Source organism: Nicotiana tabacum, chromosome 20 (assembly GCF_000715075.1).
Source record: "Nicotiana tabacum cultivar K326 chromosome 20, ASM71507v2, whole genome shotgun sequence".
Classification (NCBI taxonomy): domain Eukaryota; kingdom Viridiplantae; phylum Streptophyta; class Magnoliopsida; order Solanales; family Solanaceae; genus Nicotiana; species Nicotiana tabacum.
Window position 1 is genome coordinate 157,892,548 of NC_134099.1, and position 27,498 is coordinate 157,920,045.

At 33.3% G+C, this 27,498-nt stretch overlaps 4 protein-coding genes across 6 annotated transcripts; 3 read left to right on the top strand and 1 right to left on the bottom strand.

The window, feature by feature from the left end:
• Positions 1-1,464: 1,464 nt before the first annotated feature.
• On the top strand, positions 1,465-4,715 carry LOC107823173 (cyclin-dependent kinase inhibitor 4). Of its 2 annotated transcripts, XM_075241153.1 has the most exons (4): positions 1,465-2,177; positions 3,356-3,460; positions 4,071-4,274; positions 4,377-4,715. In XM_075241153.1, the coding sequence occupies exons 1-4, from the start codon at positions 1,690-1,692 to the stop codon at positions 4,444-4,446; spliced, it is 867 nt and encodes a 288-aa protein (XP_075097254.1). In that variant the 5' UTR covers positions 1,465-1,689; the 3' UTR covers positions 4,447-4,715. The 2 variants fall into 2 exon arrangements, with proteins under 2 accessions (XP_075097254.1, XP_016505257.2); XM_016649771.2 differs by lacking the exon at positions 3,356-3,460 and having other exon boundaries at positions 1,469-2,177.
• A 5,010-nt stretch (positions 4,716-9,725) lies between these two features.
• On the bottom strand, positions 9,726-12,937 carry LOC107768820 (cytochrome b5-like). Its single transcript, XM_016587973.2, has 3 exons — positions 12,746-12,937; positions 10,985-11,051; positions 9,726-10,037 (listed from the first exon to the last, which is right to left on the bottom strand). Exons 1-3 carry the CDS (start codon positions 12,833-12,835, stop codon positions 9,769-9,771), a joined length of 426 nt encoding a protein of 141 aa, XP_016443459.1. The 5' UTR covers positions 12,836-12,937; the 3' UTR covers positions 9,726-9,768.
• A 1,432-nt stretch (positions 12,938-14,369) lies between these two features.
• Positions 14,370-19,175, top strand: LOC107768819 (large ribosomal subunit protein uL13z). The gene is made up of 4 exons (XM_016587972.2): positions 14,370-14,725; positions 18,067-18,183; positions 18,269-18,356; positions 18,757-19,175. The coding sequence occupies exons 1-4, from the start codon at positions 14,454-14,456 to the stop codon at positions 18,898-18,900; spliced, it is 621 nt and encodes a 206-aa protein (XP_016443458.1). The 5' UTR covers positions 14,370-14,453; the 3' UTR covers positions 18,901-19,175.
• Positions 19,176-19,201: 26 nt separating this feature from the next.
• LOC107768818 (putative pectinesterase 29) lies at positions 19,202-23,913 on the top strand. 2 transcript variants are annotated; one of them, XM_016587971.2, is made up of 6 exons: positions 19,202-19,342; positions 20,117-20,262; positions 20,727-20,886; positions 21,495-21,707; positions 22,522-22,766; positions 23,570-23,913. In XM_016587971.2, exons 2-6 carry the CDS (start codon positions 20,132-20,134, stop codon positions 23,739-23,741), a joined length of 921 nt encoding a protein of 306 aa, XP_016443457.2. In that variant the 5' UTR covers positions 19,202-19,342; positions 20,117-20,131; the 3' UTR covers positions 23,742-23,913. The 2 variants fall into 2 exon arrangements, with proteins under 2 accessions (XP_016443457.2, XP_075096927.1); XM_075240826.1 differs by having other exon boundaries at positions 19,321-20,262.
• Positions 23,914-27,498: the final 3,585 nt, after the last annotated feature.

The following is a 27,498-nucleotide window of genomic DNA, read 5'->3' on the forward strand; positions in this document are numbered from 1 at the left end:
AAGCTAACACATCAGCATCATATTTCAGAAATCGAAATTCTTCTTTTTGGTTAATTTTACATGCATATTTATCTACTGTTAAGTACCATATATCCTTAGCCCAATCATGAAAACGAATTATATGCATTCATCAATGTCAGCTTGAAGAACAACTGGCCAAGTTTGCCCATTTACATACCTCATAATGGGTCAGCCACTAACCACCCTAGATGATGAAACTGTAATTTCACATAGACAGCTATTGAAACCTATAAAAAAAGGAGGGGCCAAGTCAGATACACTTTAATCCTAAAAAGCCATAAACCTTAACAAAGTGGGAGACAAGAATATTTTAATATTCAAAAAAACTCTAATTTTTTAACCCTAAATGCCATATTACTCGTGAAAAAGACAAAACCCCTAAAATAAAGTGAATGTTTGACTGTTTTCCCCAAAACCTTAATATAAAATCCCACAATTTGTGCATGCAGACAAAAGGCCCAATATTTTAACCCCAAATGCCAGATCAGTCATGAACAAGACAAAATCCCTAAAATAGAGTGAATATTCGACTGTTTCCCCCAAAACCCTAATATACAATTCCAAAATAACATATGACAATTTGTGCATGCAGACAAAAATAGCTTTGACTATCACACATTACCCACATTATTTCATAAGAAATTAGATGACAAAACAGAAAGCGGCGTAAAAAAAATGTAACCTTCAGATCCTATAATGCGACTAGAATCGAAAGCTCATACCAAACAAAGCTCGATCAACATTTGATTAAAAGAGGGGGACCCCTCGGTTGGTTTTGGAGTGATTACGATTAATTTTGGAAGGGGATGACTAATTTTTAGGCCATTACTTAACCTAGATTTAAGAGGGAGGGGTTGGTTAGAAAGAGGAAAAGAGACGAAAAATGTGTGTTTTGGTCGGTTTACTGATTAAAACAGGGGGGACCCTAATCAGTTGGGATTTATTTTCGCGCTCTTGATGTGTAATAATTTCATTGGTCATTTGCTAACTGGATGGACACGTTAGCGAATGTGTAATACACGCGCGTAGGGTCAAGGGTAAAATGTATTTATTAGTTAAAGGTTTCACGAGTTTGAGTAGTTAAATGAAAAAGTCTAAAATTTGTGTATCGATAGACATAAAGTCGTACCTAAGCTAAATCAAAGGTAAGGGTGGTTACTCCACTAGAACTGAAATCTACGCTTTGATTTTACATTAAATGAGCGATTATACTATCATGCATCAATAAAAGAAAAATTTAAGAACAAATAAATTCCTTATCAAATAAAAGGAAGTATAAATTAAGAAGAAAAAAAGAGAGGTGATAAGCTAAAAAGAAAGAAACATATCATGAGATAATCAAAAGTACATAGCCAAAGTCCCCACCCTCTCTCACTGTCCTTTTTCTTCTTCTCCTTTCCCTTTCCTTACTCCAATAAGGGTATTCCTATATATATAAACCCCCCCCCCCCACTCCTCTCTCTCTAACCAACAACTGCAAAACCCCCTTCTTTCTCTAACCAACAACTGAAAAAGAAATCTTTCTACTTTCTCTCTCTTCCCATTCACACCTATCTTCTCTCTCTTTCTCTGAAGCTAGTAGCTCCATGAGAAGAGCTTAGCAGAGTTAGGGGGAAAAAAAGAAGAAAATCTTCATACGGAAAAAAGAAAGGGGGACCAGAAAGAGAAATGGGAAAGTACATGAGGAAGTCAAAAACTACAGGCGAAGTTGCTCTTTTAGAGGTGAGTCACACACAGTCATCACCTCTTGGTGTCCGTACAAGAGCTAAAACCCTAGCTCTTCAACGCTTGCAGAAATCGAACTCAACCGGAAACGGAAGCGGTGAGGGTGGTGGTGGTGGTGGGTCCTACCTTCAGCTGCGGAGTCGAAGGTTAGAGAAACCAAACCAGGAAAGGAAAAGACAGAAATACCCTTTGAAAGATCCTAATTTACCAAACCCTATAAAGAATAATCAGAGTTCGAGGACGAGTTCGACTAGGCTGAGGCAAGGGCATTCTTGGAATTCTGTGTCTGTAGAGGACCGTTTGGGTGAACAGAAAAAGGAAGAAATTAATTTGCAGGAAATCCAGAATGAAATTAAGGATAATAGTTGCGGTGAAGGGGGAGTTGAAGCTTCATTTGGAGAGAATTTGTTGGAATTTGAAGGTAGAGAGAGGTGAGCTTTCCTGATTTTTTTTTAAATTTTCTTCATTTGCTCAAATTTAACCAGTTTGCATGTCACTATTTTTCTCTTTTTTGTGAAATGATTAGAGGGTTCTAAATTTCTACCAAAAATCTTTCCTTTTTTTGAAAATTCCCGTCCTCGACATATTTTTGGTTTAAGAAAAGAATCTATTTTTGTTTGTCTCAGTTTTTACATTAGCTGAGTGTCATGTTTATCCTCTGTTCATAGCTGAGTACCAAAAATCTTTACTTATTTGTTAAAATTGACCCCCTTATGTTTTTTTTTTTGGAGGTTTATTTTTTGCTTTTTAGTTCTTTTTCTTAATTACGAAAGAAATTAGCTGAATCCTTCTTCTTTTTTCTTTTTTGGTCTCAGTTTTTAGTATTAGCTGTGTATCCTGTTTATACTCTGTTCAGAGGTTAATTAGAGAATTCAATTTTTTAAGAATTGAAAGCTTTTAGTTAATTTTTTAGTCTCGATTTTTCTTAATTGAGTTTCAATAGAAGGGTATTTTCCTTCTTGATTTTTGTTTTCCCCTTATTACTGCCTGTTTTTGGTTCTTTCTCTTGTGCTTTAGTATTAATAGAGTGTTGGTTTTTGCTTCTTCTTTTTCCCCTGTTTATCCTTTGCATTTTTTAATTTTTAATCAAAACTAATTTCTTTTTTATCCTTTTTTTTGGTAATGAATGCTTACCGGTAAAAAGTGGAAAATGCACAAGATGAAAATTGTCTTCTAGCCGTATTGGTTCACAGGGAATTTTTAGAAGTGAAGTCACTTTCCACAGCTTTCTTCCTTTCATTTTCCTTTTTGGTTATTGAGAGTCTGACTTGCTTAATGCTGTGAAGGACTACCTTATGTTCAACATCACAAAATGTTGAAACAAACTTCATATATATATATATATATATATATGTATTAATCCTATCTTAAAAATTTTGTGTGTGTGTTAAATGGAGTAAAATCACCCCATTCCCTGATTTCCTGAAATGATAGAAATAGAATTGGTGGTTTTATCAAGATTTGCAAATTTTTTTCCTGGTTTGGTTACTACTATTTCTCATCCAAAATCTGCTTTAACTACCAAACATTCGATAAATTGCTCATTATACCATCTTCCTTTGCACCATTCATGATCATAGCATAACGGTGCTGATGAATTTTTCTGCAGTAAGACTGAATTATTAGCAGAGGGTCTATCGGAAACAGCCTCTCTGCCCTCCGAGGGTAGCGTACATCTTAGCCTTTCCAGACCCCACTCGTGGAAATCCACTAGGTTTGTAGTTGTTGTAAGACTGAATTATCGAACCACGAATGGCATTTGATGTGACATAGTGAGTATGATGTAAGGTACATAGATGAACTCAGTTCCTGGTTGTTCTACCTACCAAAGAGAAATACCTATCAAAATGACAAATAACTGCACTACTACCTACATATTTGCTGTAACATTGTACATCTTATGGTCCTTCAAAATTCCATGGTGAAAAAAGTTTAGTGTCTGTACCTGCATGGTGCATGCATATTGGTACCATTTCTGCTTAAATTTTAAATAGTTGCAATCATTGTTGGGATCATTTACCATTGAAAATGAATGTAGGGCACCCTATATGATTGGGGCATTGAATGGATAAGAGGGAGAAAAAAGGGCAAGCCTTTTTTCTTCTTTATTTGTGGAGGTGGTGAAGGAAAGAGGAACTTTCTGACAGCCACTAGTTAAATTCCTTTTATTCATTTTATCTCTTTCTTTTATATTTATTTTTGTCTGCAATCAGTAATGTGTTCTTTATTTTATTTGAGAAGGGCTACCTTTGAGGTTAAGGTTTAAATTTTGAACTAGTATTTATGATTAGTACTAATAAGAGGTTTTACACTTTCTCTTATAGGACCACTAGGGAGAGCACACCTTGCAGTTTGATCCGGGACGCGGATAACATACAAACCCCTGGTTCCAGTACAAGACCTACCAATGCAACTGAAGATAACAGCAGAATGCCAAATTCAACGCGTCGACATATCCCAACTGCTCGTGAAATGAATGACTTCTTTGGTGGTCCAGAAGAGCAGCAGCAGAGACAGTTCATTGAGAAGTATGAATTTGCACGATTTGCATATTTTAAGTTCTGGTTCTCAATTGCACTGACATATACATCCCCTTCTTCAAATTGACCGTGTTTTTAAATGGTATGCAGGTACAACTTCGATCCAGTGAACGACAAGCCACTCCCTGGACGTTACGAATGGGAGAAAGTAGATCGTTAGATATCGACATTATGGTATCGACATCTCATGAAGGCTTGTCCTGCATTTTCTTGTTTGATCTTTAGGTCTAGGTAAAAGGTGTAGGAAAAGAGCAAGGATTTTTAGTCCTAATTGGTGATGGTGATATTTTGTTCCAGTCACCCCTGTAAAGAATTTAGGACAGCATGTTCTAAACCTGTAGACTAATGATCCTGTAACATAACAAAGTTTGTGAATTTACACAACAAACATAAGGAGATCCTTTGTCTAACAGAGAAGGGGTTGTGGTAGTCATAGTGTTGTAACTTGTACTAATTAGACTTAGACTTAGTCTTAGTAGTACAGGAGATAAGTCTACTAATCTTTGTTTCTATTATCATGTAATCCCCCCCCAAGAACAAAGAACAAATTTTCTTGTCAATATTATGAATAAATTCAGCTTTAAAGTTTACCTTCTTGATCACTGTCTTTTTCTTTATCTTGTTCTGAGAAAATGTATGGTTGGTTTTTGGCTTGTTTCTCCACATATGAGACAATGTATCTTTCATAATCTCAGCTAGCTGTTGTCCTACACTGTGAGGATGAAAGTTTGATGTTGCTGCTAATTGACACCTGCCATTTTTCAACAGCTTGTGAGAAAATGGTGGGGTTTCTCTTTGTTTGGTTGGCATGTGTTGGAAGATTCCTTTTATCTGTCTGTTGAACTTTTTCTCTATTACTGAAACTGCAGTTCTATATGATTGATTTTCAAATTTTGTTCACAAACTAAAAATGCAAAAAAGGGAAAGACTTTAGAAGAATTTAATGAAATTTTAATGCAGTGGTGGGCAGGGCTTGAAATAATGAAAGAAATGACAGTCTAATGAACTGAATTGAATTGTGTTGTGTGGAGACCCCCCCCCCCCCCTCCCTCTTCCCTATAAATAACAAAATGTTCACATTCTTGTCCTTTTCCACTATCCTATTACTCAAGTAGGGACTAACAATGGATGTCATTTTGTTGTAACCTTGAACATAAAGAGGGAGAAATTTGGAAAAGATTCCAGTAATTCTTTAACATAGAAGAGAAGGGTATAACGACGCCGACCCAGTTAAATCTCATTAGTGGGGTCTGGGGAGGGTAGTGTATACACAGAACTTACCCCTACTCCAAGGGGGTAGAAAGGCTGTTTCCGAGAGACTCTCGGCTCAAGAAGACGAAAAGAGGCAATATATTAGTATCCTCAAAAGAAACCATGAAACAAATAACAGTATCACCAGAATTAGAAAATAGATGAACAACAAAACAATAATCAGTAGATACAACCTGGCACTAAAAGGAACGAAAAAGTAGTGTGACTCAACATTAACCCCTAACCGTCTAGGACATAGAAGAGAAGGGTATTTTGATGAAATGGAATGTTGATAATAACTATAAGTAGTCGTTTGGTACGATGGATAAACAAAAATAATTCTGGGATAATATATTAGTATCCTTTATTCTTTGTTTGGTTACTAATCCTAGAATAAATTATTTCTGGATTAAAAATTATTGGGATAATTTATACCTGACAGGATAAAACAGTAAAATTGATAATTCCGTAATTAATACAACATACCATACAGTTAATAAGAAATAATATCAAGATACCTAATCCAAGCATAACTAATCCCAATATAGTTAATTTTCAAACCATATGACCCCTAATGGTGAAGTTATAAGTTTTCCTCATAATAATAATAAAATTGTTATATTCTACTTACTATATAGTAAAATCACCTTATTGAATAGATTTTATTGTTATAGAGAATAAAGTTTATTGACTCTTTTTAAAAAAATATTTGATGCACTACTTATGCTGAAAGAATTGACAAGACTAAAAGCAATTGACCGTGTAATCAAAAGACACAGAATGTGCTTTCTTTAGTAATCCCAAGAAAATAAGGTTAGAAAGTTAGGCAGCTTCTTGTCCCTTCACCATTGTTGAAAATAATCTAAAAAAGTAAGAAGTGAGGTGAGTGAGAAAGCATATTCCTTTGGACAACAAATTGTCTAAAATATTTTAGTAAATTAAATTTTTAAAAAGCATCTGAATGATGTATTGAGGAAAAAAGTGAGGTTTGTAGTTGGTGGATTATAGTGGAGTTATAATATTTCTTTAATGGCATCATCAATTATGTGAAATATTTCTTTAATAGCATAATCAATTCTGTCAAACTAAGGAATTTTCAATTTCCAATAACTCTCTTTGCTAGATTACAAAAATGGGAATATCACTTAAAAATCTTCCTCTTTATTCTTAAGTGGCCATTGATTAGCTTTTTAACCAATGGTTCTTTCTTGTTTGAAAATATTGCCTCCCACAATAAGTTTTGCTTTTGACTGCTTGGCACTTACCATTCCATTATATTTTAGGTCAATTATTCTTGTCGTTAGCATATTATCTCGTATTTATCTTTAATTTTAATGAAACTCTAACGTGAATTAAAAATTTTATGTGTCAAAATCAAAGAAAACGGTCCAAATTTATCTTTCTACTTTAGATTATGGTTTGCCATTATCTTCTATTATATTTCAGGTAAAATTCTATTAAGGTTAAGAGTAATTACGAGACAATTGTTAACGTCAAGGATAAAGTGACCTAAAGTTAGATGTGTTTTTTTTTTATTTAATTTATTCATGCCTTTTTGATCTTCAAAACGTAAAAATAGCACGGTATAGTCAGTTTTCGAATTGGTCATTCAAAAATAGCCAGCGTTTACGAAGTCAATAAAAAGTAGCCACTATTTTGCTGCAACAGAGATCGGTCCAGCATAATATACTGGAGTTCGGTGCACCTGTGTATGAACTCCAGCATATTATGCTGGATCGGTATACTTTGCCGACTCCAGTATAATCTACTGGAGACTGGAGCACCGGTGCTCCAAACTCCAGTATATTATACTAGATAATTATACTTGCTGGAACTCCAGTATATTATGCTGGAACTCCATTCTAGCATACTTATCCTGGAACTCCAGTATAATATGTTGGAGTTCAAGCATACTTATGCTGGAACTTCAGTATAATATACTGGCATATTTTTCGGGTTTCGAATAGTGTTTTCGCTCAGATTTATCTTTATATGAAAAGTGGCTAAATTTCGATTATTTTTGAAACTGGGCTATTTTTGAACGACCAGTTGTAAATCTGGCTATTTTTGAATTTCCCTAGCTAGGGAGAAATTCAAAAATAACCAGATTTATAAGTGGTCATTCAAAAATAGTCACAGTTTCAAAAGTCATCGGAATTTAGCCACTTTTCATGTAAAGATAAATCTGAACGAAAACACTGTTCAAAATCCGAAAAATACTCTAGCATAATATACTAAAATTCCAGTATATTATACTGGAGCCAACAAAGTATATCGGTCCAGCATAATATGCTGGAAGTTCATACACAGGTGCACCGAACTCTAGTATATTATGCTGGATCGGTCTTTGTTGCAGCAAAATAGTGGCTATTTTTCAATGAGTTGACAAACGTTGACTATTTTTGAATGACCAATCCGAAAACTGGTTAGCCCGTGCTATTTTTACCCTTAGCTAGACTTAAATATGAGGCTAGAGCCCACATAATTTAGGTGAAATTTTTTCATTCTATAAGATATATTTGTTTTCACCCTTTAAGATTCATCTCATTTTGGAACTATTTTGGTTGTTTCAATGGAAAGGTGAGACAAGTATAGTCCCACTTCTGCAATAGGTTTTGGAAGCTAACTGTAGAAAAGGGTATGGGGATGAAGTCACAATGTGGAGATTTGTGCTCATCTGGTAATCATGAACAGTACTAAGGTCAGATATTGTCTTCCTTCACCGCAAAAAAATAAAATAAAATAAATTGCGCTAATAGTATAAAAGAATTTTATATTATTATGTTAACTTAAGAAGATAACTATATGCGCGCGATCGCCTATAATAAGCGAAACTAATTATCTGAAAAATAAGGTCAACAATATTTTAAAATTGATTAAATTTCACAAGACAATGTGATTTTCTTAATATTTTCAATGTGGATAAGTTAAGTCTCTTGCTGAAATGCAATGTAAGATTGCATACAATAGATTCTTGTGGTCCGACTTTTTTTCGAATTTCACGCATAGTAAAAACTTAATGAACTGGAATGTGCCCTAATGTGGATAAGTAACTCCCAAATGAACCTCTTTCATTATGTGAATTCTATTTAAAGAATACAATTCAATGTTGCTTTCTTGAAGTCTGCTAGTGTCATTGTAGCAACACATGCAATATATTGCACAAATTACATGTGCCCTCTTACAAAGAGCTGCCATATAGTTTGGATTGTGTTGTGGTGTGTGCAATGGTCATAAGCAATTAATGTTTGTTACCTGATTTGAAATGACAGCCTTCCAATTTTCCCTTTTCAATTGTTTTCAAACAAAAGTTATTGCTCCTGAAATGGCCTTTGACCCCATTGCATAGAATGTTATCAGTGGAGGCACAAAACATCTCTCGTTCACACACGGTCTAAAGAGGAATCGTAGTATCGTATCCTACGGATATGATATAAATAATCTTTCTAAATGCAAGTATTAGTGGTTGCTTTCACGGCTCGAACCCGTGACCTATAAATCACGCGAAAACAACTTTATTGTTACCCCAACACTCCCCTTCATAGGACGTTACTTGCCGTAGCCCAAAAAATTACAAAAGTATTGATACTTTTTAGGAGGAACTTTTAACTTTTGACTCTTACTAATTCTATAAACAGAACTTCAAGATCAAAAGTTAAAAATGTTGCTCATGGGGCAAGTGAGAGCCAAGACTTGTTAAACTTGAAATTCCGCCCGTGACAAATGAAGATAACATCCACTTTGAGGGCTATTTGTGTACTTCACCCGCCATGGCCTACACATACGATCATATGGTGATTAATTATTTGTTCCTTATGTGAAGAAATTAATTAACCTTGGTCTAGAGCCACAAGCTTAAATTTGAAATACTGCCTTGTTTTGGGAAAATGAAACTATATAGCCGCTCTAAAAAGAAAATAACCGAATATATATATATATATATATATATATATATATATACATACATACATACATATATATATATATATATATATTATACAAATATATATATATTAAACATGAGTGTTATTCTCTCAACAGCAATTGAAACCAGAAAAATATTATCTTGGATTGAACAGGTTTATAGATCCGTCTCATATTAAACAGCTTAGAAGTTTTCATAAATTATAATTCCTCTTTCTAATTATGTAGAACAAGAGTGTAATTGCACATGAAATGATACAAATCTGAAGTGAAAAGCCAAATTTACTTAAGTTTCATTCTTTCTTGATCAATACCAAAACCTAAGTAGAGTACTGCCCAACCCCAAGATTACAATGGGCACCAAAAACTGAAGAAGCTTTACAATATTTGGCCTAGATGACTTGCCTTGCCGATTAATTTTAGGTAGTTTTGGAAGCAAATATGTTGATGAAATTGTGGTTGTAGAAACAGTAGTTTTTGTAGAAGGATCAATTTCTCCTACATAGAATTCATCTAACATTAATCTTGCTGCACTGCCATGTCCTGCTTCTTCAAACTCTTCACTTGCATCCTTGCCTAAAATCAATTTTTTATAGAAAAGAACAAATATGAAGCTAGCGTTTGGATATAAATTTAGTTGAAACTTGAAAAAAATAAAAATAAAAATTAAGATGAGATTAAAAATGATTTTTTAAAGTTAAAATTGTGTTTGGACATATATTTTACTTGAAAAGAATTTAAAGTTTTGTCAGTAGAAAACTTTAGAAACTACTCTAGAACTATTTTTGGGATTAGAAGATTTTGTTTTCAAAATCTGCCAAAAAGGGTTTAAATCTATAAACAAATAGATTTTTGAAATAAAATTTGAAAAAAGCTCCCAGATTTTATGGCCAGACGAGAACGAAAAAAGATAGATTTTTACAATGAATTTATAACTTAGAAAATGAAAATTGGCACAAAATATAGAAACATGACTGTCAGGGTATATATATGAATATAGTTTTATTTTTGTGCACGGATAATGTAAAAGCTTCCATGCCGAAAGTATGTCGGAAACAACATCTTTATCTTACATAAGATAGGGATAAAGTCTGTGTATAGACCCCATTTGTGCGATCACACTAAGTATTTTATTGTTGTTATTATTGGATAATGCAAAAGATTTCACATTGTCACCTCATTTAACATATAAATACATAATTACCATAATAAGTTAAACAAGTTAATCTCAACTCACTATTTGAAGTCCTAAACTAAAGCACTTAATAAGTTATACTCATTTCTTTAGTTTACAATAATATAGATTGAAATAAATGTGTAGAGTAATTTTAATCCAATTTGTAGTAATAATTGTTTAAAAAGGAATATTAAGTTGTACACGTTGAGTTATGACCTATTATATATGGCAACATAAATTTAACTTCAATGATTGAGCAAATTATAAACAAGTTGAGTTATTATCAGATTCTCTTTTATGTGACTTGTTTTGGTTCACCTAATACTTTTTACAACAATTTCTATACCTGCTGCTGCCAACAAAACTTCATCACCACCAGGATGATCATTTAGGAAGTTCGTCACATTATATGCCTGCGTAAGTAATAGGGGAAGTTACATATTTCGCCGTTTGATCAAACATAATTTATATATATATATACTGGCTATAATTTTTTAGAATAGCTATACAGTGTAATTTTTCGCAAGTAATTCAGCCTCTTAATTTCTTAAACTTACATTACACTGTAATATATTTCACTTTTTTATAGTCTATTATGCCCGGTCTTTAATTTATATTAAAATAGTACTTAGGAGTAATTTTTTCTACATATCAAATTTCTCAACTAGCCTTTTAAGCAACAATTAGTTTTGGTTGGCTCCTTTATGTAAATCATGCTACCCCTTCTTGATAAATTAACTCGCCCAGAAAGATTGATGAAAGTATACATTTCACTATGTTCTAAGCTAGATATCTTATTTAATTTGCTATTCCGCTAATCAAATTACTTAGTTATCCATACTAAAACATTTTAAAATGTAAAGCTGCATATCATAACACTTTTACGTGATTTCTGAATATGCAAATCTATTATAAAAAACGTAATTAAGGGTGGCAATTCGAGCCCAAACTCATCCAACCTACCCAACCCGTCCAGAAATTAATGAGTTGGGCTACAAACATTTTAGCTCATGGGTATATTTGGGTTGAGCCCAAGTTAACCCATTATTTCTTATAGCCTATTCTGACCCATGAAGTAACCCAAATACAATCCATGAAGCTCACCCAAAACAAATGGATCCCAACTTATCTAGAAATTTACTTAGTTGCCCCATCATTAATTTTTGTATCTAAGTTTAAAAATGAGAATCAAGGTATTTAAGTTTTAGGGTATGTTTGGTATGACGGAAAATATTTTCGTTTTTCTGCACCAACCTCCCCCACACACAATTTTTTTTTACTTTTTTTTTTATTTACAATTTTCTATTTTATGTTTTTTCGTTTTTCTACACCACCCACTCCACCGCCACCCAAATTTTTTTTTACTTTTTTTTATGTATTTTAATTTTTCTGTTTTTCGTTTTTCTACACCACCCACGCACCCCAACCCCTCCACCCCACCACACTCGCAAAATATTTTTCAACTTACACATTTTAAATACTAATTTGTTATTTAAAAAAATGTATTTTGATTCTAAAAATACTAAGTATTTATATTTATCTTTTATAGTGTATAAAAGGTAAAAGACTTTGTTTATGCAAGATGAGTATATTCTAAAATATAGGTCAAGTTGGGCGGTTGGGTTATGGCCCATTGTTTAGCCCATCTTGACCCGACCCATCTTAGCCCAAGTACACTTTGAGTTGTGTTGGACAATGACCCATTTATTGACCTAACCCATCTTGGTTCGCCCAAATTCAGCCGGACCCACCCATTTGCTACCCCTAAACGTAATCATATCAGAATTTTGCTACAATGGAGCCTTGGAGCAATGGTGAAGTTGTCTACATGTGACTTATAGGTCACGGGTTCGAGTCGTGGAAACAACCACTTATACTTGCATTAGGGTAGGCTGTCTACATCACACCCTCTTGGAGTGCAACCCTTTCCCAGATCCCACGTAAATACGAGATACTGTATACACCGGGCTGCTCCAATAAAATATATAACTTGAAATAGAGAGAGTACGTATAATTTAACCTAGTTTTTTTGGCTACAAAATGGAAAATTTTCATTAGACCCAAGGGGGAATTAGAAAGGGTAAAAAAGTGAAGGTTCTCTACTTACCTTAGCATTGATAATTATCCAACAATCATCTGGACAATTATGCAAAGAAACTTCACCATATGTTTTCAAAACATTCTTATCAGCTCCCATAACTTCGTATCCCTTCAATCTTTCCTTTCTCTTCTGTTTCGAATGTTATTTCTTCAATTACTATATAGAAAGGAAAACTGAAACTGTGGCATAATTATTCAAATAAACAAGTATTATTTAGTACTACTATTTAATAATTATTTCTTTTTGTACCGGGAAAATGATATGTCCATTTACTTTAATGTTATGTTCTATTCAAGTGATAATTACTATTTTGTCATATTGCCTGGATCAGAAAAGGTGATGTGTAATGGGGTCAAAATGAATAGCTGAAATAATAAAGTCTTGACTATTAAAATTAGCATCGCACTGTTTTGGCTACATTTGTAATAGGGTATCTGACTATCTGCAAACTTAGATGCTGTTTCGTGGCTTGCAGTAGATAAAAATATTCATATTAAACTATATCACTTTATCATAGTTTGGTAATAATAAGGTGACAATATATATTAATTAACAATGATTAGGGGAGAGAAGTCTATTAAGAAACACATATTATGTATCTATTAATTTGATATAAATACTAGGCATATATGAGTTTTTTCGATATATTATGTTCTTATTTGAATTTTGTTTAACTGGCACGAGATACACATGAAGCACGTACCGAAGGATCACTAATAGTTAAATGCACCAATCTTCTTTTCATTTGTATACACTTTAAATATATTATAACTAACTAATACTATGTTTTATACAATTAAGATTCTTTTTAAAATATTTATATTGTCCTTAATTGTGGTATTATAAGTAATGAGGGACAAGATAATATTTCTAAAATATCTTTACTACATATAATTATCAACAGGAGTTTGGAATCGCACCCATTGGTCACTTTTCGGTCCTTTTTTTAAAAATATAGTCTCTAACTCTATCACGGAGTTCTAAATTTGACAGGCCAAATTCAACAATACCTATTTTTACAGAAGCTGAAAAGGTGAAAATAGCACGGCCTAGTCAATTTTCGGATCGGTAATCGCAAAATAGCTAGTGTTTGTAAAGTTATTAAAAAATAGTCACAGTTTTGCTGAAACACAAAAACTTTCAGCATAATATACTGGATTATGGTGCTCCTGTGTATAAACTTCCAGCATATTATGTTGAATACGTTGGATTATGGAGCTCCTCCATTTAAACTTTCCGCATATTATGTTGGAACTCCATCACATTATAAAATTCCAGCATATTATACTAGAATCTCATATGTAAAAAATTCAAACTTCAGCATATTATGCTAGAATTTTTCCGTATTTTTAAGGGTATTTTTGTTCAGATTATATCCGTACATGAAAAAAATGACTAAATTTCGATTACTTTTGAAACTGTTGCTATTTTTCAATTGCCAGTTGTAAATATGACTATTTCTGATTTTTTTCCCCCTCTGAAAAGTGGTTATTTGTGAAATTTACCCCAATTTATGAGCCCATTGATGATCATCCAATTCCGATTCTAATGGGCCAAAAACAAAAACCCGAAGCACGGACTCACGGCCCATTTAGACCCAACCCGCGCCCCATCAAAAGCCTAGCTTTTCCCCCATTTCTTCACAGCAGCACCTAGGTTTTGCACAGAGACACAAGGTGACTCTGCGTGTGTGCGTGTGTGAGTGAGAGAGAAGATGGTATCAGGTTCAGGAATCTGCGCAAAGAGGACGGTGGTGGATGCGCGCCACCATATGCTGGGAAGGCTGGCCTCAATCTTAGCCAAAGAGCTACTCAATGGGCAGAGAGTTGTGGTTGTTAGGTGCGAAGAGATATGTCTCTCCGGTGGACTTGTAAGACAGAAAATGAAGTACCTTAGATTCCTTCGTAAAAGAATGAACACTAAACCCTCTCATGGTCCCATCCATTTTCGTGCTCCTTCTAAAATCCTTTGGCGTACCATTCGTGGGTATGCTTTAAATCTCATTCTTTTCGTACCTTTTGGTTTTCGATAGCTATTGTGTTGATACATCGTTTAGAGAGTACCCATTTTAAGTTCTATGGGCTGATGGTGTAAAATATAAATCTCTTGATGAGCATTAATTGGTAAAAGGACAGCCCGATGCTTAAAGCATCCTGCAATGGGAAGCGCTGCACCCCGAGGGGTGTGATGTAATTTGGTAAAAATGGTAGCTAACTTGCTATAAGTTGATTAAAATTCACTAATAGTACCTTTACATTGTCGGTGTTTATAACTTAAATCCTTATTTTAGATGAAGTATGTCTATGCTACTGGTTGTAAGAAGAGATATTTTGAAAGGGAATTATGTAGTATTATCTCGTGTTAGAGAACCTTGAGTTTATACTAAAAAGGCCAAATATTTGAGTATTGGAATGAAGCAAGTGCCAAAAGAAGCTTAATTGGCATAATGTCACTGAATCCAGGCAGCATGGATTTAAGGCAAAGCTGTTGCAGTTGGTCCAACTAGCTAGTATATAAGGCATATCTGTTACAGTTGTGATATACTTTTTTATATGAACAATGTAGTACTCTTTCCGGACTGTAATATTTGGCGCACCCATTAATAAAATCAAGGCAGCCCGGTACACTAAGCTCCTGCTATATGCAGGGTCCGGGGAAGGCCTGGACCATAAGGGTCTATTGTACGTAGTCTTACCCTGTATTTCTGCAAGAGGCTGTTTCCACGGCTCAAACCTGTGACCTCCTGGTCACATGGCAACAACTTTACCAGTTACATTAATGCTTCCATTCAATAAAATCAGTTAATAGCTTTAGTTAATGAAAGAAGCGAGGATTCATATGGCTAACTCCAACTTGTTTGGGACTGAGGCGTATTAGTGGTTGTTATTATTGCAATAATATTAGTTAAGAAGGTTATTTGACTAAATTATCCTAATTTACTCATTGGAAAATATAAAGAAGTATTGAAAGACTTTTTAGAAATTTGCTCAATTCATTGTTAGAGACAAGGGTAAATTTAGGGAAAAAGTTAATTCTCCAAATTTACCCTTGTCTAGTAAATGTTTTGAACAAATTTCTAAGAAGTTTTTTGATATATCTTCACATTTTCTTATGAGTATATTAAGTTAATTTAGTCAAATAACTCCCTAATAGTTGATGCACGGCACCACATGCTGGGAAGGCTGCCCTCAATATTGGCCAAGAAATGTTGAATGCACAGCGAGTCGTGGTTGTTAGGTTCGAAGAGATATGTCTCTCCGGTGGACTTGTATGACTGAAAATGATGTACCTTAGGCTCCTTCGTAAAAGAATGAACACTAAACCCTCTCATGGTCCCATCCATTTTCGTGCTCCTTCTAAAATCCTTTGGCGTTCCATCTGTGATATGCTTTTATTTCATTCTTGATGTACCTTTTTTTAAAAACTATTGTGTTGCTACAATCTGCATTGTTTAGGAAGTACCCATTTTAAGCTTTTGCATTGACGATTTAAAAATATTTACACCATAGTTAATTACTGTAAATCCTTGATAAACATTAAGTGATAATTCGATAAAAGTGTATCAAAGATTAGAAGTCAATCATTGCACCATTAGGGTATATAACTTAAATTCTTTGCTGATAGCGTTTATTATGGTTTTATTTTAGGAATATTAGCTCTATGTACTGATATTTTTAGTACTAATATTTAAGCAATTAGGTTAATTATTAGGTAATTACAAGTAAATCTCTGGATGAACATTAATTCATAATATGGTAAAAATTGTAACTAAATTTTCTATCATAGATTAAATTTCACTAACATTGTAAAAAAATCTTTACACTCAGTATATATAACTTAAATCCTTATTTTAGATGAAGTACGTGATATTTCTTCTTTTTGTGATGTTTATGCTACCAGTTGTGGCACAAGATTCGTTTCAGGGCAATATTGAAGTATTATGTCATGTTAGAGAATCTTGAATGTATACTAAAAGGCTGACTATTGAGTGTTGGAATAATGCAGGTGCCAGAAGAAGCTAACCCCAATTCGTTTGGGATTAAGGCATACTTGTTGCAGTGGTAGATATACCTTTTTATATTATCAACGTAGCACTCCCTGCGGTCCACAATAAGTGATTTTTAAGGTTTTAGCACATTCATAACTCATTAAGAGAACTACTCCCTCCGGTCCTGCACAAAATGATATTATAGCCCTTCCTAATTTTGTCCAAAATATATGATTTTTTTTAAAAATTAGGAAGGTATTAATTTTTTCCCCAAAATTAGCTAATGATTGAACAAATTTCTAAGAAATCTTTCAACACTCTCTTTACCGAAATTAATGTTATTAATTACTCTCTCCGGTCCTATATAAGTGATTTTTAAGGGTTTGACACACCCATTAAGAAATACAAGTGATTTCTTAATGAGTGTGTCAAACCCTTAACAATCACTTATATAGGACCCGGAGAATGATTTTAAACATTAATTATGAGGGTTATTGATCAATTTACGCCATTCTACTCATAGGAAAGGTAAAGAAGTATTGAAAGAATTTTTTGAAATTTGTTCAAATCATTTACTAGACAAGGCTATAAATTTAGAGGAAAAAAAAAGCTAATGCCCTCTTGGGTTTCAAAAAATTCACTTATCTTGGATCAAATTTGAAAGGCTAGAATATCACTTTTTGTGCAATGTAGGGCATAATATTTGAATAATCTAAAGCGCTAAGTTAAGCAAGTATGAACTATGCTTATGTTAGATACTGCCATGACAGAGCTAGGCCCTGTCAATTTCATGGTAGTAACAGCTTAGCTGGTGTATGTATAACAATGAAGTTGGTGTTCCTGTTGTTATTGAGCGGATGACTTCATCACAACTGTATTTACTAAATACCTGCCTATTAGTTCAAGTGGCAAAGGTTGAGGGACATGTGACATAGCTCAAGCCCTGCGCCATCCGAACTAAGCCCGGTATTAATGTGGAGAAGGCTTGAGGGACGGACCCATTATCCCTGATTTTCGAAGCCCCTCCAAAAAAAACAATGTAGTAGTATTAACTTGGATGAGCATTTACTGAAGGTGTGTTAAGCATTAAATCTGCATGTCTGTCTAAGCGGTGTAATTTTTATTTCATATCATTTTTTATTGACATGAGTCACTTGCTCACTCTGATATGTTATTTTCTGTTTTCATGATTGATTGATGAGTATTATAGTTTATTAGTCCCTTTAGAACTACTACGAATTGTTTCTGCATTCAAATGTACTCAATGGTTGTGGTACATATTTCAAGCCCTTGCCGTGTATCTCGTTTTGCCTGATTATGTCTGTTTATTTTACCTTAGGATGATTCCCCACAAGACCAAGCGCGGGGCAGCTGCACTTGCCCGCTTGAAGGTTTATGAGGGTGTCCCACCCCCATATGACAAGATTAAGAGGATGGTCATTCCTGATGCTCTCAAGTGAGTTGTTAGCTGCAGATATAATTTATATATTCTTGTATCTTCATTCTTGTGACACTGAAAATTTTGCGCTCTTTGTTACTAGGGTATTGAGGCTCCAAGCTGGACATAAGTACTGTCTTTTGGGCAAGCTTTCATCAGAGGTTGGATGGAACCATTATGATACTATCAGGGTAAGTTTCTTGTTCTTAGCCCTTTTCATATCCCCCTCCTCCTGTCTTCTCTTGCTATTTGGATATCTTTTACTTGCATATAAAGGAGCAAGATGTGGTAATCGTTGGCTATTTCGTATAAGAATCTTATATCAACATCATCTTAATGTTTTCAGTCAGTAAGAAGTTTTTCTATGTTCCCTGCTTTTCTGCGTAGCCCTTATTCTTGTAATTATGAGTGCATTAGCTTTAACAGCCGGGCTACTGTTTCTACAATTCGTGTATGTCAAGCTTACATGCTGGTAGTATTCCGTTTATTAATAAGAGTCTTAGTTTTCTGTTTCGTTATCAATTTTTCTTTTCTGGCGATTACCATGATCTTCACACAACTTCTTCTCCCTTGAAATTATGATTACAACAGGATCTTGAGAACAAGAGAAAGGAGAGAGCTCAGGCAACATATGAGAGGAGAAAGCAGTTGGCAAAACTTAGAGTTAAGGCTGAGAAAGCTGCTGAGGAGAAGCTTGGACCTCAACTTGCTGTTATTGCTCCTATCAAGTATTGAAGTGGGACATAGTCATTTGAAGTACCAATTTTGTTGAAGATTGATAATTTACCTTAATCTTACCTCTCTTTTTTCGTTACATTGTGCTCCTGAGTGGTTTATTTTCAGTTTAGCAGTAGACCCTCTTTCATTGTATTTGGTGATGGAATCAAATTTCATGCTTTTAGTGATACAGATGTTATCTCCTCAAATTTCATGCTTTTAGTAAGAACTGCATTACTAAGAGTCAAAACTTTTATGTTTAAGAATTATTTGAATAAATCATACTCAGTAAAGCAAGTGCTGACTTCTCAAATATTAATGTAAAATATATGGTAACTGGTAAAGTTGCTGCCATGTGACCAGGAGAAGGGGAGCATTAGCGTAATTGGTAAAGTTGCTGCCATGTGATCATGAAGTCAAGGATTCGAGCCGTGGAAATAGTCTCTTGCAGAAATGCAGGGTAAGGTTGTGTACAATAGATCCTTTGTGGTCCGGTGGATGGAAGGAGATTATCTTTTTACAACAAATGCTATCAATTTATATTAATTTAGATTGTTGAATGTAATTCAACTAAAAGGAATTAGAGAAAAGTTCATTCAAGTATAATCTTGTGCTCAAGCTCAGATCAAAGCCACTTACAGTGAATGAGAACCTTCTTTCACGTTAATAGCCATACCACACAACCCATTTATAACGCCCATACATTACTTTTTTTTACATTTTTAAAGCAATTCTTTTTTAGTTTCTAACACTATTGTTTCTCCACGTTTCACTTTTTCCTTATAAGTTTCCATTGTTAGACTCTAAAGTCAAATCTAAATTGTCAATCATATGTTCTATAAATGTTTCTAGTAATTAAAGTACTTGAGAAATAAACATTGATTCTTCAAAAAATGAGAAAATGAAATAAAAATGTAAGGTAACAGATTCTGCAAATCATTATAATTATTTTCTGTGACAAATATTCTTTACTTGGTCGCTTTTTATATTTTTACCTTCTGAGTCTCCAAAAAAAAGAAATATTACTCCATATATAGAGAGTTGTATTTAAGGGGTGATTTTAACTTGTTTTAAACTTGTTATTCAGCTTCAAGTTTTTTAATAGTATCTAATTTCCTTTCCCTTCCACTGATATTTTCTTGAAAATATGGCTTCTTTTTTCTGTAATACTCTTGTTTTTTTCTTCTTGGGGTTTGTTGAACTGGGAAATGCAAGATATGTTACTGGTTTTCAGCGGAAACAGCAGAAGATGAACTACAAAACAGTGTATGTGGATCCATCTGGACATGGCCAGTTCAAAACTATCCAATCAGCCATTGATTCTGTCCCTCAAAATAACCAGAATTGGATTTGTATTAACATCAAAGCTGGACAATATAGGTATCTCTTTACTGTCTTGATTTATGTACTACTCTTTTTTCGATTTAAGTTACATGCACTTACAATATATAGAATCTTTGCATTAAGGCAAACAAAGCATCCTGCATTCTCGCAGGATTCAGGGAATGACCGCACCCCAAGAGGTGTGATGTAAAGTTGTAAACAGCCTACCCTAATGCAAATATTAGTGATTGCTTCGATTGCTCGATTAACCTGTAGGTCACACGGATACAATTTTAGCGTTGCTCCGATGCATATATATAGAATCTTTACACTATCGGTCTATAGTTTAGGTTACCATATAAAGCTTGTTATGCATGAATGCTTACTTGTTATTGTAGATAAATTGTATATGGTAGCGTAAAAAATTCATATATATACTATCAGTTCATAGAACTTAAACTTATCATTTTTAATGAAATTGGATGTACTATTTTAGTATGATATTGTGATATTGCATGCAGGGAACAAGTGAAAATCCCTAGAGAAAAGCCATATATTTATCTTAAAGGAGGGGATCAAGGAAAAACAAGTGTGACTTGGGATGCTCATGACTCAATTGCTACAGATGCTACTTTCACTTCAGAAGCTGATAATACAATTGTGGATAGCATAACCTTTATAGTAAGTAAAAAAAAAGACAGAAAGAATTTTCACAAGAGTAAATTTAGGGAGTGTTTGGTATGTCAGAAAAACAGTTTTTGGAAAATATTTTCTAAAAAATAACTCATTTTCTAGTATTTGGGTTCCACAAAATATTCTCAATGGATTAGTGCAGTAGCGTAGCAACATACAATAAAGGGTGGTCAATTGACCACCCTTTATAGAAAAATTATACTGCATACATAAATAAAAAATTACTTTTTATATATGTATATTAAATCTTGAACATCATTAGTGAAATTCGTGACTTTGCCATTGGATTAATGGAAGTCACAATTATCTCCAACTCTTAATTTCATACAATTTCTTTAACCAATACTCAGAAGTTTATTATCAATATTCTTTAATACTTAAATAGTTTATAATAATACTATTCGGTTCACTAATATTACAATCAGCCTAGATATTTTTTCCAAAAACTAAATAATTTTTGAAAAATTATTCTTCGGAAAATGACTTCTCACATATAATAATCACACTCGAATTTCTTAAAATTTCTAACCAAAGTTATGGTTGAGTTTAACATAAGGTCTTATATTTTTTTAACAAAATTATGTGACTTTAATCAGAATTCTTACAATTATCCTCCGAAAAGCAACAATAATCCGAGGGTGGTGGCGGTGGCGGCGATGATTTCCGGCGACAAGTCGGTGTTTTATAGGTGTGAATTTCTTGGATTACAAGACACATTATGGGATGTTCAAGGAAGACATTATTTCAAGCTTTGCACCATTGAAGGAGCTGTTGATTTCATCTTTGGTAATGGTCAATCACTTTATGAGGTGAAAATTACTTACCATTTTCTTATATATTTTTTTCTAATTTTGACTTGTTAATTAAGAGATTTTATTTCATGTTATTAATTGTAATTATTTCATGGAATTAGAAAAAAGTTACCTAAAAAACGGTGCATTTTAATAAAATAAAAAGAATACAAAGAAAGGTGCATATGCAATGGCCTAGAGATCTTAGCATGGCTGTCTCGAGCCCTAAACATTTTTTTAATTATATAAATGGAATGAATTATTCAAAATTATTCAACACATGATAATAATTAATCCACTTTTGCAGAATTACTAGGTATATATGCCGGTGGAATTACTATAAACTGATTAGAATACACCACCGTCATAAGAATAATAATTAAACCACTTTTGTCTTGTGTTAACCATTGGATTTGATTGTTATAGGCTTGAGATAGAGAAATGACTTCTAAAAGCTACTTCTGGTAAACACTAAAGATATAATCGAGGGTCTATCAGAAACAACCTCTCTATTTTCACAACAAAGTAGGGGTAAGGTCAGCGTACACATGACTATCTTCATCAAATCCCACTTGTATGATCATACTGGATATGTTATTGTTGTTATAAACACTAAAGACCGTCATACATCGACTTTCAAGCCCAAGTGGCCAAGTCAAAACTTTAACCAATACCATGATCTCTTCAATCTTTTAGATGATACAATTAGAAAATAAAATCCAACATATCAGTTTTAAAAGTTGTATATATGCATTGTTTTATACTTTTTATCTAGTATATACTTTCTTATAATGGAACTATAGCATATATACTTTAATATTTTTATGTGCAGAGTTGTACTATATCAGTAAATGCAGGAGCACTAGATGGATTGGCAGGGTTTATAACAGCACAAGGAAGATCAAACCCTAAAGATGGAAGTGGTTTTGTGTTCAAAAACTGTAATGTTATAGGAAGTGGACAAACATTCTTGGGCAGGCCATGGAGAGAATATGCAAGAGTTATATTCTATGATTGCAATATGTCAAATGTCATCACTCCTGAGGGTTGGACTGCTGGAGTTTTTGTTGGCAAAGAGTAAGTTCCTATCTTTCTAATTTGCACTAAAGGGCTTCTCTTTATCACAACTTAGGTTATTTAGTTCTTTTTTTTCTTTTTTACTTTTAACCCTCCGGATTTATTGGAACTTAATGGTAAGACTAATCTAGATTCACGCTAACACGCTCCTTATCGAAAAATTCTCCATTCCCAAAAATACGAATTCGAGGCTTCTGGTGTTAATGATAGAAGAATCTCAATCATCTCACCATATCCTCTAGCGAGATTTGGGTTATTTGTAAAACATATACTCATTTATTTGAATATAAAATATAATAATGTGATTTACAACTATAGAACTTTTTTTTTTTTTTTGGTTTTCCATCCGATATTCGGTATCTATATTGGGACTAAGCTAGATCAGAGAACTCCCACAGTGGGCGGTAAAGCGCTCCCTGACAAAGGCGACTCCATACCTAGTCAGGGCTCTAACTTGAGACCTTTAATTAAGGATGAAGGAGTAGTTACCGCTCCACCACAACTCTTGATGGTACAACTATAGAACCTTCACCATTGAACCCAGCTTAATACTAACTACTATTCCAATAAAACTCACCAAAGGCATAAAAAAGAGCAGTCTGATGCACTAAGCTCCCGTTATATGCAGGGTTCGGGAAAAGATCGAATCACAAGTATTTATTGTACGCATGCCTTACCTTAGAGGTTGTTTTAGGAAAAAACTATGGCTAGAATACTATGTGGCCAATAATTTTCTTATTTTCTTATTCATCGAGTTCTTTCGTGTTGATTTTAAATATGCTCTTTTTTTGTTTATGACATAGGAAACAATTAACATTTGCTGAGGAAAGTTGCAAAGGAACGGGATCACGCACTTCAAAAAGAGTGCAGTGGGAAGCCAAATTGAGCCAACAAGAGTTGCAACATTTAACAAGTCTTTCCTTCATTGATAATGAGGGGTGGATTACGAAACAACCCCTAAAAGTACTTCTATAGTTTATAGTAATTAGCTTAACCTAAATATATATTACGTAGACATATAACAATATTTGGAGTGAATTAAGACAAAGTAGCAGAAAGTAAATATATAATTTTTATTGTCTACAACTTTCAACTGTAATTACGTCAATCTGACAAAAATTAGTGAAAACATTTCATTTTATGTGCATGTGAAGTTTCCAACACATTTTGGGTAATTTCACAAGTTAATTCCTCGTAATGTTTCCAACACAAAACCACCAATTAGAACGTGCCACGTGTGCCGTACAAAGTTTGGAACTCTCGGTCGTAGAGTATCTTCGTGCATTATTTTCTCCAACTAGCCCAAATTATTACTGTGTTTGGTTAAGCGGTTTAGTTAACTATGGAATGGTAAAGGAAGAATGTGGTAAAAAGGAGAAAGGGATGATGTTGCATTTATTCAGTTCCTGTAGATATGTTGCGACTCCAGAACATTATACAAGCACGACACCGGGGAGAGGCAGTAAAAGTTTCCGGCCAGGATGTTATTGATAAATAAGTGTGAATGGACACTTGATACATCAGGAGCTAGTGGCGAGAGATAAGTTAAGACAAAGGATATATCCCAAGAGGGATTATGCAGAATATATATATATATATATATATATATATATATATATATATATATATATATATATATATACAAAATATATATATTTTTTGACTTTTCTTTTAAAAGCGGCTATACAATATCGTTTTCCCGTAGAAATCCTCACCTCTTGCTGCTCAGACTTGTAATATATGGAGATGAAAGGTAGTACACTATTTGAAAACAAAACGAATGTAAAGTAGTAATTCACTCTCCATTATTGTCATTAATTAAACTTTGGATACAATATTGAAACTCCGAAAGTTTAGAAAGAAGAAAGCAACCACACAAATACATAGAATAAATGAAAAAAGCAAGAAGCTCAAGAGCCAATTATTCAAAAGAAAAAGAAACACAAGTCCAGTTATTAATTACTGCATGCATAGCAGCAACCTAATTATAGAAATCTTTTGCAAGGATTATATATATATATATCTATACAAGGATTATATATGTAAATTAAATTAGTTTCCACCATCCTTTCCAATAAGATCTCCCAACAAATTTCCAGTAAGACCGAAAGCATCTGCTATCGAACCCAGCAGTCCTCCCCCAACAACACCGTCACCGCCGGCTGAGCCACCGTCAGCGAGCAACCGCCTACCGGCAGGCATACCAGACGGATGCTCAATGTCAGCAAAAGCCATGGCCCCACTTATGAAAAGAACAACCAACACAACAACTCCAAGAAAACCAGCTGAGATAATTAATACCCATTATATGAATTATGATACTTATGAAGAAGAGCAAGTAAGAAAATAGTTAATGTAAATAAGAAGCAGGTGGAGAATACGGGAGAATGCACTTATCTGGGCAAGCTATATATAGTGTTAATAAAGTGACCATCTTCTTGTACTAGTCGACTAGAGGTGGCAAACGGGCGGGTCAGGTCGGATATGGGACTAGTCGAAATGAATAATGAAAAAACGAATAAATTGTCGACCCGACCCATATTTAATACTGTGAAAATACGGGTTAACCGGTGGATATAATATGGGTAAGTTTCTTCAATATGATCTTTTAGGAGAATTTCTAGTCTCCCAAACTTGAGGAAACCCCCAATTTGAGGTTCTACAAATATAAAAGTTAAACACATTAGTTATCCACTGGTTATCCAGTTATTATCCATTTTCTAAGTGGATATTATGGTTCTTATCGATATTTGACCCGTTTTAAAAAAATTCATTATCCAACCATTTTTTAGTAAATAATATGAATGATTAACTGTTTTCTTTTAATCATTTTGCTACCACTATAGTCGACTGACAATAACATCCTTATTTCGAGCATATAATTAAGAACAAGTGTGAAGTAATTATTCCATGTGATGATTCATACAAAAATATAAAAGAATATGAGATTACTTACTTGCACGATCTTAAGGCCGATATCCCCAAAAATCTTTTTCTTCTAATTATATTGCCTTATGATTCACTAAAAGTTAGTACTATCTACTTAATCTTCTATATTATATTAAAAGGAGAGTAGTATGCATCGTGGTTAAGCCAAGTGGCAAACTAAAATGAAGTCACTTGGCAATTTTAAGACAACATTAATAATTAAAAATTATAAATGGAAACATAATTAATGGAAGTAGTTGAATTAATTTTATACATAATCTAAATAGATCTTAGATAAATCTAATCTATATAGCAGACCTCTCTATAACAGCATCCTTATATAACAACATTTCACTATAAAAGTCAAGTTTTTTCGAAACCAAATGTCATATTTTGTTATAATATATGTTCTCTATAACAACAATTCCAAAATATTTGGAACAAACAAGGCTGTTATAGAAAGTTTTGATTCTCTCTCTCTCTCTCTATATATATATAGATCCACTAATAGACTTTCTTCTATATTAGCTATAATATGGAGGTAAAAATTAGTTACAAAATTATAATAGAAAAAATAAAAAATATAGAAAGATGTAAATTGGGATAACATATGACTTTGAAGTAAATTAAAATAAGATCTTACATAAAATATATAAATCATTTATAAGATAAGAAAAGAAATTAAATAATCAGTAAAAAATATTTTAATGACAAGAATAACATAGGCATATTAATATTGACAAATCGGGCAAACTTATATTTTATACCTACATAAATATTTCTTATATAATAAAAAAAATTAACTTAATAAGAACAAATCTTAACTACTCTGATTAGTAGCAAATGAATTACTGTGAGAAAGAATATATATAAAGTATAAATATATAAAGAGATATAAATAGTATATACTATTTAACTTTATATTTGAACGCATGTTTTGAAAGATATATATATATATATATATATATATATATATATATATATATATACTTTATGTATGTTCTTTCGCATAGTAATTCATTTGCTATTTATCCAAAAGTATATATTATGTATATACTTTATATATATCCTTGGCAAAGTACATAGTTTACCCATCAACCTTGCAGCAAAATCCCTGTTACAAATCTCTCTTTCACGGAAATTTTTTACACACTCAATTTTTTAAAAGTGTGTCTAAGACACACTACTTTTGTGCTTGATCAATTTTTCAGATAACGTGAAAATCACGCCTAATAGGATCGTGACATGTGTCATTGACTTTAAAAAGGAAAAAAATATTAGAAATTAAAATTAAAACCCATCTTCTTCATCTTTCCATTTTCTATCTTCACCATCATTATTGTTACCACCATGGTTGTTTGTGAGAAAGTTTCCAATAACACCAAAATGCAACCACACTATCTAAACAACTAGCCGAAAATAATGGAGCAACACATTGAGTTCAATAACCCAATAATTAACAAGACCCAATTGAATTTTCAAGCTTTTTTCGATACCCCAACAATGATGGATTCTAGATTTTTCCACCAAACCTTCAATTCTACTATTAAAGCTTTTAAATCTATAATAAATAAATAGTTTTCACAATATTTAGACAATAAACCAACAAAATCTGCTCAATTTTAGATCTAAAATTGATATGTTCTTTCAAAAATTCTATTTGGGGAATAAAATGAGGGGGAGGGCGGTGAGGAAGAAGAACAGAGGGAGGGGGAGGGGAGACAAAAAATGTGATTTTTTACGGGTTTCACGCACTTTTTTGTGTGTGTAAACACACAAGTGCTATCTGGTCAAAAGTGGTGTG